The sequence below is a fragment of the Pleurodeles waltl genome, chromosome 5 (genome assembly GCF_031143425.1).
Source record: "Pleurodeles waltl isolate 20211129_DDA chromosome 5, aPleWal1.hap1.20221129, whole genome shotgun sequence".
In the NCBI taxonomy this organism is placed as follows: Eukaryota; Metazoa; Chordata; class Amphibia; order Caudata; family Salamandridae; genus Pleurodeles; species Pleurodeles waltl.
In genome coordinates, this window is record NC_090444.1 from 780,390,860 (window position 1) to 780,402,933 (window position 12,074).

At 38.6% G+C, this 12,074-nt stretch overlaps 1 protein-coding gene across 43 annotated transcripts in view; it reads right to left on the reverse strand.

The window, feature by feature from the left end:
- The window catches only part of TRDN (triadin), a 1,868,677-nt gene that overhangs the window by 1,616,324 nt on the left and 240,279 nt on the right, over nucleotides 1-12,074 (reverse strand). For 37 of the 43 annotated variants that reach the window (XM_069234794.1, XM_069234791.1, XM_069234786.1 and 34 more), the window contains exon 4: nucleotides 842-895. The exons of the other annotated variants lie outside the window; for them this stretch is intronic. In XM_069234794.1, coding sequence (XP_069090895.1) covers nucleotides 842-895 — 54 coding nt within the window. The remainder of the gene's footprint in view (nucleotides 1-841; nucleotides 896-12,074) is intronic. 43 annotated transcript variants of the gene reach the window in all.

Here is a 12,074-nt window from a genome sequence, read left to right on the forward strand (position 1 = left end):
CCTATTCTGACTTTTTGAGGATTAACATATGGCTGTTTAGGCATTTCTTACCAAAGTCTCCGTATCCCAGTGATTATCAAGCCTTTTCCCCAGATAAATTCTGGCATATTTTTCCTAATAATTTAACAGGAGCTGTGAACTTTACTGCACCGGGTACTTACTAGGTTTGATAAACATTGCACTACTTAACATTTGCTATCCAAAAAGGTGTTTGTGCAGGGATTACACGTTAACGGGCCACTTATAATCGGGCCCACAGAGTTTGACACCATTGTGAGCACGAGAAGCATAATTATTGGGAATTGTAAGTGCAATTTGTGACCTGTTATTGGTTTAGAGGTGTCACATGACAAAGGCCATCGGTAGTATGATAGGGGCAGAACCAACACAAACAACACCTACTATTTTTATACCTATTATTTTTTTTCTGTAGTGTGTTATGTTTTAGCACCGCAAATGATAATTCACAAGATCTGGTTGGTATTAGGCTCTGTGAATTGTGAATGGATTTTGCGCTTAGCAGTTTGCAAAGCAGCCAAATGACAATTTTACATGACCCATCGTTTATGCACTGATAATACATTTGTGAACTATTGCTGACTTTCGGGATTCACAGGCGAGTTATGGCAGTGTCTCTCTTTTGTATTATATTTTTAAAGACATTAATAGGTGAGTATTTGATTACATTGAAATATATGTGTGTAGAAATAGTGCCTGCAGCATAATGTCAGATTTAGTAGCATTTCCGGTAGTTAGTAGCTATTGCTGAGCCATTAGGACATGCTAGCCAGCCCATGTCAGTGTGCTTAAATGCAAGAGTCATTCCATAATGAGTCCTTGCCTCCTGGGCCGTCTGCTTCCCTCTTCATTTTGTCAACACTTGTTTGATGTACTCCTATTAGACAAAAGACACATCAGAAAGGGGATTGTAGAGCCTAAGCTGACATCTTTTAAACTACAAAATACATGCAACTTTGAAATGCCTGTCAAGAGCAGTAACCCTTGCTATTGACAGGATAAATATAATGCAAGATGTCAGGTTACAAGTACTAAAATTCAATTTACACAGATTCTTTGCTATTTAAATTTTTGGGATGTAGGCTTTTTGACCTCATCTGTGTTGTAAGACCCTCTAACAAGGCCTCAATCGGAATTCCTTATTTAAAGCATTATTAACTTTTGCATTCAATTTGGGGCTGTTAACCTCAAGCTGACCGACAAGTTTGAAATGCCACTAAAGTGTCACTTAGAAGTGTCAAATATGACTGGTCATCAATGGTGAGAGAATAATATTAGTGTGTTGGACTGTCTAACTAACATTGAGTTAATTTTTTTGTGGTTGTGGATTCTGACTATTCATCGTCCCAGCCGAAGTGTTTTACATAGCCTGTGTACCATGTTGATAGTTGAAAGCAATAATGCAGTTGCATGCCTCCTACAATTAAAATGTATGGCCCAGTAGGAAAAATCTTATGTCTGGTGGAAGTACCTTGTTCACATTTAGAAGGTGTATGTAGTTTTGCATGAAATCCTCAAATAGGAAGACATGGTCCAATTGTCTCTTATAGTTTTGAGCTATTAAAGATTTTGTTGTGAACTTGTTTTAGCCAGAGTGCTTAAATGGGGAACTATCTCCTTCTGGGGTGAAGAGACTTCCAACTACTTCATGCACATTGCCATGACTGTCCATCTGCTATGAACAAGCATCAGACAGATTTCATAAAGGGCAAGAAATATATAGGATGGGCTTCCTTGTTGTTCCCTCTTATGACAGGGGCATACAATTATCCTGCTATCGTGCTTTTCAGGTTTTCTGATGGCTTGGTGGAATAGATACCTATGCACCCTCTATATTTAGTGCTCTAAATATAATTTACATGTGCCCTTTAACACTTCCTTCTTGATGAGGGTGACTACAAAGGACTTTACGTCATCCCCTTTGCTTTCCTATGAAACATTTAATATTACCTTATTACTACAAGAGTGATCCTCTAGAATCGCTAATGACTGCAAATGTGTTTTCTTGGTCCTTAAGTATTGCTATTTTCCTCTTGTTTTTTTCTACTTCTGGAGTCATTTTGGCTATGTCATCTAGTTTTTTTCCTAAAATAGAACACATCTCTGAATACCTCTCTAATTCTTCTCTGAAACTGAAGCTATTTAAAATCTCTATGGATAGACCATGAATCAGGGATAAAATATCCCTGTCTCCTTCGTCATGCCTTTGCTGATTGTCAATTTGATCTATTAGAGAACTGCCACCTCCTTGCAGACTCTGCCTGCCTTCTGGGGTTCTTGGTTTACTGTTCAGCTCCCTGAACACCCCATATCTGCCACTAATATCTATGGCAGGAGAAATTCACAGAGTGTCTTCCTCTATCCTCATGAAAGGGTAGTCTACCCTCTTTCCTGCTTTGATCTTTATTTTTCTCCAGGCTATCTTCTGTGACTTCCATGGCTGGAACTACACCTTTTACTGAGTGGGGCGGTAATTGTGTTTGTCAGTGTTCTCAGACCAGCTTGGCCGCCATCTTAGTACCTATACTACCACTGCTACCCCTCTTTGATCCTTATATAGGTAATGATGTCCTGTCTGACTTTTCCCCAGTCACTATTTTTTAAACAAAGAGCACAAAGAAGGTATAAAATGGACACTCTGATCCATGTTTCTTAAAGGTTATTTTGAGACTCTTCTCAGGGGTCAACTTATCCATTCTTGGGAGCTTAAGCTTCCCTTTTGGAAATACTTTGCTCTTTCATTAAAACTGTGGGGTTTTAATTAGATGTGAGTGAGTATTTGTTCACCTTAGTTTTTAATCACACACTTCCCACTGCTCCAATAACAAAAGTGCACTTACTTTTGGTTTAGCCAAGTATTTTATTCAAATATCCCGTCTGAAAGAATGGAAGTCTCGTGTTGCTTCAGCTGGAGCTCCCCTTTCCCCTGCTGACATCTGAGCATGCTAGACGTGATGCAGGTAGTTGGAGCTACCTTTCACATGGCTGGCTATCCCTCACTCTCGTGCTCATCATGCAGCAACTGTACGGACACTGTTCCCATGCTGCCCCAGAAGACGAGCCAATATGCTGTCCTTCTGTCTCGATGTAAAAGCTATGCTACCCTCAGTCAGCCAACCAGCTGTATGGCCCTCTCAGGATCACTCTGCTTACAAGTAGACATGCAGGGCCGGAATGCACCAAAAGGTAAGAGAACTGATATTGGACGTGATAAGTCCACATAAGAGAATGTCCACTTTCTAAACTTTCAGACATCTTTCCCATGGTGTTAGGGGCATAGTGTGGTCTCACTGCAGGAATTTAATTTTCCACCATCTCTCTGTTCTGCCAAAACTCAAACGTCAGAAATATAGAAAAAATCATGATCAAGGTCTTGACTTACACGGGTAAACAGTGAATCCTAAGTACGAGATCTACAGGAAAAGACTGTTTCATACAAAATTTTACTTTTTCTATTAAATCAGATATTTTCTGTGTGACAGATGAAAGGCAGTGGCTTTGGGTCATTGGGGCCTGAAGTACTGATGGAGCTCCCAACTATGCTAAGAGTGATGAGAGACAATGTAATGTACATTATAAGATATGTTGAGGAGGTTAGTGAGCTTATCAATTGTACAAGATCTTATATGGAACCAGACAAGAGATGCATGTGTTCTTTTATGATCTGCGAGTAGAAAAACATTCACAATGGGGAGGGGCTAGAGGAAATAAGGTCTCTAGGCATATGGGTAGTGCCTGAAAAAAACACATATCGGTGGCTTCCTTGGGAATGTTGTTCAGTGGGTGAGGAGCAAGTTTGGGAGAATGGCAAAAAATGTTGTAGCAGACCCTGGAGCATAGCATTGTAGGACATGGGATAGGAAGAAGGAAATTCTATAACAATAACAATTTGGGGGATACATTTTCTAACAAGGAATGTTAATCTGTTACAAGTCAGGAGAAACAGGGACTCATCTAATATTGTTGGTTGGGTCCAGCAGGTAATTTCTACACAGCAAATGTATATTATGATGGGGGTAGTGATAATAATAAGAAAACGGAACTGTATAGAGGTGTTGAAAAGGAAACAAGATAAATGTAGCAGTGTGCGATAGCTAAAATTAAAGCAAATTACTTCATTTTAGTATGTGCTGGCTACTATGGTTTGAATGTGGATGATTCAAATCTACTGAGAAGTATATTTCCTAAAGTAATCTAATATAAGACACAAATTGGAATGTGGGGACTTAAACTTATTGTTTAATTACATGTTGGATAGATCCACTCGACATCCACTTTTGAACTCCTCCACAGGTGCAAGATTTAAAAGAATATAAAATGCAAGACTTAGGTTTGTATGATGTCTGGCATAAGAGGGCAGCCACAGAGAGGAGTTACACATTCCATAGAAAAATATATACCACTTATCAAGAATTGACGTACAACTTTAAGGCTTAGCCCGTATAGACAGTGGGCCTGATTCACAAAGGTAATCTTAGACGTTTCTGTAAGTTAACACTTTTTCAGCATTCACAAATCTTCATTTAAATAGTAAGTAGGGACAGAGAGCTCTGCACATAAAAAGATTTTATGTGTAAAGTTTTCCGTCCTGAACATAGAGTCTCCGGATTCATAAACTTTCTATTAAAATGCAGTTTTGTGAATACCGAAAAAACGGAAACTTACACAAATGTGTAAATTTACCTATGAGAATCAAGTCCAATGTGATTAATATTTAGGATATACATGCTCATATTTCTGATCATGCCATAGTGTGGTTCAAACTAGCCTTTAAGGCAGAGTATATTCCTCCTAAATGCATCAGGGACTGTAAATTGTTGTTGAAAAAGACATTGTTAAAATCACTGATAGGACATTCAAGGGCCTTTTTTGAAAATAATTCGAATAGCTGTTCCATTAGCATAGCTGGGATGCATACAACACTCTGAGATGTATGATCACTTATAGGTCTAGTAGAGCAGCGCAGTAAGAGCAGGAAGAAACAAGCTGAATGCTAACCCGAAGCAGGAAAAATGAACTATTAGAACAAGATGTAAGCAGTCCGGAGTTTTAGCAACAGTTAAAGCAACTAAAATTGATTTTAAATTGAAGTTGAAGGATGAAAACAGGGCGAGAAGGGGACAAGTAAAATACAGCATTTTGATTACAGAAATAAAAGGGAAGCTGCTTACTGTGTAAATTAGAACCTGAAGAATGAGGAATTATATAAGATGTATACAAAGCATAGAAGGTGGAGCGAATGGAAGCAGATCACTCAAGTCTTTCAGAATTATTTTCAAGAATTATATAAACATGAGCGGAAATAGAAAATAATGCATTGACAAGCTGGTTATCAGATAGGAATTTACCATCATTGATAAGAGAGCTCTGAAAATGTATGATTTCAAACCCCAATGGCATACCACACAACTTGTATAGGAGAGTTATGGAAGCTGTGAATCCAGTGTTAAAATTGCCTATTTTAGTCAATACTGCAAGACAATGTGAAGATACCCTTATCCTGGTATGGGGCAACCATATCACTAATACTTTAACCCAGTTGGAGTAAAAAAAAAAACTCTTACAGGCCCATTTCAGTACTCAACAGAGGCTATAACATTTTTTCAACAATCATGGTGACCTGACTAACATCAGTAAGGGGAAAATTAACCCACGAGGACAGGAAAGGATTTAAAATGGTTAGGTATTGCAAACTTTGTCTCATTTCATAATCTGCACATTTAAACTGGCAGTAGCATTGTTAGCAGTAATAACTTCGAACACTGCAAAAGTTTTGGCAAGGTTTCTCTTGGAAAGCTTGATAATATTTTGAACCCCCTTTAAGGTTGTAAGGATCCAAGCTCTCTATAAGGCACCTATCCCAAGAGTTCTGGTAAAGGGGTCCTTATCTAGAAAGATTCTAGTACAGAAGCACTTGATACACCTATTATAACCCCTGCTGTTTAATCTCTTTAATCTGCATATAGAGATTTTTTCTGAGAGATGAAGGCAAGAGGCAGCTATTCCTACTTTCAAGTACAAGAAATGTGTGAGGAAAGTTGCCCTCTGTACAGATTACCTAATTACATATGCATCGGATCCAATAAGTGCAAAAACATAGTTTGAAGAGTTGGCACAAAAGATTTGGTAAGCTACGTGGATATCAACTAAATGAAGATAAAATAGAGGTTATGGAATTGAAGATTTCCAATGAGGGATCCTTGCAGACTAAAGTGATTGAAATTAGGTGTTGGGAATTGTTATGTTACGTTACACATATCTATAAAGTGCGCAGTTACCCCAAAGTGTCCTAGCGCAAGCTCTAAATAAACCGAGAAGGCTGACGTCTAATTCCTGAAAAGCCAGGTCTAAAGCTCTTTCCTGAAAGATAACAGACTAGAGGTGGATGTAAATTGGGAAGGTAACTGATTCCAAATTTTATCAGCGCTAATGAAAAAGCTTCTTCTGCCCCAGTTAACTCTGTTGAATCTGGATACCACCAAAGTCTTGGTGCTTGCAGACCAGAGATTTCTTTTGGGCTTGTACCAGTTAAAAGTTTGGATTTGGTAAAGTGGGGCCTTTATCATATAACGCTTTCTAAGCAGTACAAAGTGCTTTGAACTTGATATGTTGTCTGAGAGATAACCAGTGTAGCTTCCTTATTGCTGTTGTTGCTGAGTTAAAGTTTTGGATCCTGGTTATTTGTCTTGCTGCAGCATTTTGTAACATTTATAATGTATTCAGATGTTGTTGCTGAATATTGAGATATAACTCATTGAGGTAGTCAATTTTGGAGAGCACAATAGAGGTTACTACTGTTTTTTGCAGGTTTGGTGTGATATATTTGAGATTTTTTTTAACATTCTCAAACCACCAAAGGTAGCAGAAGTAACTGCATTTACTTGGTACCCGAAAGTAAGCTTGCTATCCATTTGAATGTCTAGCTATCTGGCTTTGCGCACCAGTGTCTGAAGGGTACCCAAATCCTCTGGCCACGAAGCAGGTGACCAAAAGAAAGCGTGATTTCCAAACAGGAATACTTCTGTCTTGTAACAATTAGATCGTAAACTATTCTTTCCCATCCAGCTGCTGATGGCAAGCATACAATTGTGATATCTAGATCCGGTATTTTCAACCTGATTGGAGAATGAGACGATGATTTGCGTGTCATCCACATAGGAAGTAAGTGAAAAGCTACAGGATCTTATCAATGGAGCCAATGAAGATAAGTAAACATTAAATGATGTGGGGCTCAGCGAAGATCCCAGTGGGACTCGGCAAGGAGGGCAAAAAGGTCCAGATACAAAGAAATCAAAGGCAACGCATTGAGTGTGCTCAGAAAGAAATGAACAGATCAAGACTAAAGCTGTCCTGTTAGCTCTGATCCTGGCCAAATCATCACTCAAAAGACTATGATTGACCATGTCAAAAGCTGTCAACCAGCACCAAGGCAGCATTTACTCCAGTATCTACAGCAAATCTGATTTCTTCTTAATCAAAGCTGTTTCAGTACTGTGTCCACTTCTAAAGCCATGTTGGAGTGGCGAATCAAGAAGCTGATTATGCTAAATAAAATTGGACAGCTAGGCGTTCATAGCTTTTTCTATAAGTTTAGCCAGCAATGGAAGACGTGAAATATGGCGAAAGCTGTTAGGATCGTTGGGACTCTTTATCAAGGGGAGGATGGAAAGCACTTTCCATGCTTTAGGTAATTCACCTGATTTTAGTATCTGATTAAATACTGAGGTTAGGTTTCCTGCAATAATATCAGGAGAAAGTTTGATCACCGATGGAGGACATGGGTCTAAAGGAGGCCCAGATTTGGCTGCTTGAATTTGACTCAGAACTTGCTCCACCATTAATGGATTAAATTCCAAGAAGGGAGTGGGTTTACTATCAGGTATCTCATACACAGCCTCCTCTTCCCCATTTCTCCTGGATGTTACAGACTTCTTGTATATCTGTTCCAATTTGTTTAGAAAAAAGCTTGCAATAGAATTGTGAAGTGCTTGACTACCAACAAGTTGTTTTTTACCAAGATTAACCGTAAGTTTTGGCACTGTCTGACACAGTTCCTTCAAGGAGCTTTTTTGCTAGTTCTATCTGCTTAGTGAAATAGGCTGCTTTTCCCTTGCTCAGTAGGGCCTTATAATTTGCCAGAGACAGTTTATATATTTCTTTATTTTGAGGGCTGTAATCTTTCCTCCATTTGCGATCAAGCTTTTTTCATAGTTGTTTCTGTTTCCTAAGACCATCATTATACCATGGGGCAGTAGGACTGCTTTGCTTCGAGCATACAGATTTCTCAAGGGCCAGCATTGAGATGGTTGAGTGCAGCCAGTTGTTATAGGGAGAGAAATTATGGTCCACATCTTCAGAATAGACAGGCTGAGAGCAGGTGAGCTTACCTTCAAACTGATTTTTATTGAACTTGTTCCAAGCCCTAGCTGTGTGAAACCTTGGGGCATTTACAATTTGTACTTTAGATGAGTGCACAATGTCAAATATGACCGCTTAGTGATGCGATCCGGGCGTGGACGGGAGTAGACAGGCTTGCTTTTATACACCCTTGGCACGCCAGCAGCACACTTGCTGCACATGTCCACTGCGTGGGCCTGCTCTATGTGGCCTTAAATAACCCTCCATGAGAAGGGGGGGCAATATCACAGGAAATTAGCAAAATTCCACCTGAAATTTGGACACAATTCTAGAGAAATCAAACTGCTAACAAAAATGGCTGATCCTTCACCTTACTATTCATAGAAGGATCAACTTAATTAAAATAAAGATTCTTCCCAAGATTACCGATCTGTTTAACACTAAACCACTAACGTTTGATAAGTGACTAATTGCTCAAATCCAGGGCAAACTGGCTCTATCTGGGGATATATGCAAATTAGGTTGTCTTGGAAAAAGAGGAGGATGAAATGAGAAAATGGAGGCCTGAGGTTTTCAGACCTCTTTGCTTTATTGTTCGGCCTTCCAATTTAGGAACTGCCAAGATGTTTCCCAATGGTGCAGAGCAAGCTCGTAGAGGTTGTATGTTAGGATTTCTGGTAAAAGAAAGGAACCAGAATATATCCTTTTTAAATACATTTCGAGCCCCTAAATTATTTTAAAAAGTGGGTCTTAGGACTCTCCAGACGAGTGCTAAAATTTGGTATGTAAATAGGCTTATGAGATATATACCATACTACAGCTGAAAGTTAGCAATCTGGGATTTCCCCAGAAAGCCAGAATTTATGATAGATACAATGAGTTGGAAGTTGAAACAAGCAGGCATTAAATGCTGGGGAGACCTGTTCCAGAAATCTGAGTTAAAACCTCTCCAAGAGGTGGTGGAAGATAGAGAAGGGTTGATATCATTATTCAATTATATGCAGCTACAATCATGTTATGGAATTCTAAAACTGAAGCACAATGATCCGATGGATATGGAGGAGAACATCATTGGGAACAAAAGTGGGATGAAGCAAGTTGTGAGATTGAACAGAGCACTTTGTAGAGTGGATGAATCAAGCCTGAAGAAGCCATACGCAATCTGGGAAGGATGATTGGCATGACAGGATTTGGGAAAATGATGGCCGTATCTATGCAGATTCATTTTAAAGTTGTGAATCTTGCTCCACTGAAAAAAAATCCTTTCTTCAACCTCGAGAGGTTATATTGGACCCGTCAGAGGCCAAGAAAAGAAAAGTTTAGGGTGTCAATGATGTATCATGAAGAAAATGCAGTGATGCAGGATGCAAACAATCTGCATATGCTTGTGAGTTGTCTAGCTTTGAGTTCCTGCTGGAGCAAGCTAAGTTTGATATTAACAAATATACATAACATACAATAGAGGTAAGCCCAACCATCAATCTGTTTGGGATTATGCTGGTCAATGTAAGGGAATCCAGTTAGGACAACTCTAGTAAAGGCCTATTGTTTTATCTTATATTGCTGGCAAGGCATGAGATGGTCAAAATATAGATCTCCTCTAATAAACTGACTTCACTTGATTGGCTGCAAGGAGTGCCTCAAACATATAAAAGAGGCACATATGGTGACAACTAGAAGAGACTTGAGTTGTGGTGGTGCTGTGAGTACTGGTATTCTCTGATATCGAGTACAGTAATATAGTGCATTGATTACACCTGGTGTTTCTGAATGTTTGTGGGGCAGAAATTCATAGCTAACCGATCTGTGCAATGCAAAGAATGCAGCCATGAATGGAGCTGGTAGAGAGAGAGAGAGAGACAGAAAGACATGCATCAGAGGTGATGAGGACACAATGCAACATTGAGACCGCAGTAAATCTGGGGAAAGAGGGAAACTTTATGTGTACAGCCTGTTTCTGAGTTGACGTTTAGGTGAGCCATAACTATTACATAACCATCATTGCCATTGCCTCTCAAGATATAAAACATATATAGGCTGGACAGGCAGCAAATTATTGCAGTAGATGTGCTATGGCTTCAAATCATCATAGGGCTGATTCACAAAGATATTTTCTCACCAACAATCAGCTTAGTTGTGTAAATATTTCCATTTGAAGAGGTTAAAAGAATCAGGATTGGAAGTGTTTTGCCTTTGTTAATGTGATTTTATAAACATTGACATTTTTCTCACTATTATTCAATTTCTACATTTGAAAAACCAGTTAGGAATACATTTTTGGCTGTTTCACAGGGGTCTTACTGTGAAATAGGGCTCTTCAGCCTAGGTGGGGAGAGCCTCAAGTAATCCAAGGAGGGGCACCATGCTCTGGCCAAAAAATGCACTATGCAGATTACAGTGCTTTGTTTTATTTTAAGGAGAAAGAAAATGTATTGTATTTTTTAAAAAGTAACAGAACTTAACTGCAATGTTTAAATAAGTCTATAGATATTTAAACATTGCCAGCGTAATTGAATAATTGTGAAACATTCTGAGGGGGGCCTGATGATTTTTTTCCACTGGGGGGCGCAGGATTAAAAAGTTTGAAAACCGCTCTTTTAAAAGGTGGTTGAATAGCCTTAAAGGCCTTTTTAAAAGTACTGTCCATATTCAGTCAAGTGTAATTTTAAGTGCCACACAATGTATTGAATGATGGCACACAGACCTTCAATAGGAGAAAGATATTCTATACAACTCTGTGAAACCAACAGAAGGGGTTTTAAACAGGATCTGCCACAGTTCACTGGATTCATTGTGGTTGCTAGCTCTACCACTGTGAATGGAAATGACCAACAGGAGGTTTCTGACCGAAGGGCACTAATCAATAACTATCCCCTGCCTAATCCTGTCCATTTTAAGGGACATTTTTGAATACTGTTAGAATTCAAATCAGAACAATTTGCATCAGATTTATCTTTATACCTCTAGCACTTTTGTAATAGCCTCAGTAATTTATCTTTGGTAGAGAAAACTTTGAAACCTCAAGTACTCTAAATTTAAAATCTAAAGCAGGTAATTAAACTGCTAAGCAAATAACCTAACTCACTGCCAACCAATTGTTGTTATGGTTTTAGAGTTTAATTTAAATTTTATGTGCTTTTTATTTTATTTTTGCATGTAGAGAGATAAATTATGTCACAAACGTGTACTCCTGAAATGTCAATATTAACATTAACGTTCATATTCCCTTAGTTTGTTGATATCAGTAACTCAAAAGGACAGACTTTGCTCCAGTATTATGTGACGGTTTTTAGTATTTTACACCACTCCTTGTTAGTCTATGAGCAAGACTTCATATCAGGTCATTCCAATAGGAGCAGGCACTGCAATGGGAGTGAAAGAACTGCTGGTATGAACATAGCCTGTAATTGCTACTGCATGCGTAGCAGGCATCAGATTGAGCAGCAGTTCAATTTCTGAGTAATAAAAACTGGGAAAAATAAGAAACACCAGAAACTCAGGTAAACAAAAGAAAACAATTTTTATCTGCTGCTCAATTAAATATCAATGTTCAGACCAAAATGTTCTCTTGAAAGTCACTTTGGCAATTTCAATTTTAGAATAGAAGCATGAGCCATATAGGCACTGCAGACATAAGGAAAATAAAATAAATAAAATACAAATATTTTTCACCAGCTACAAATAATGCTGTGCATAGA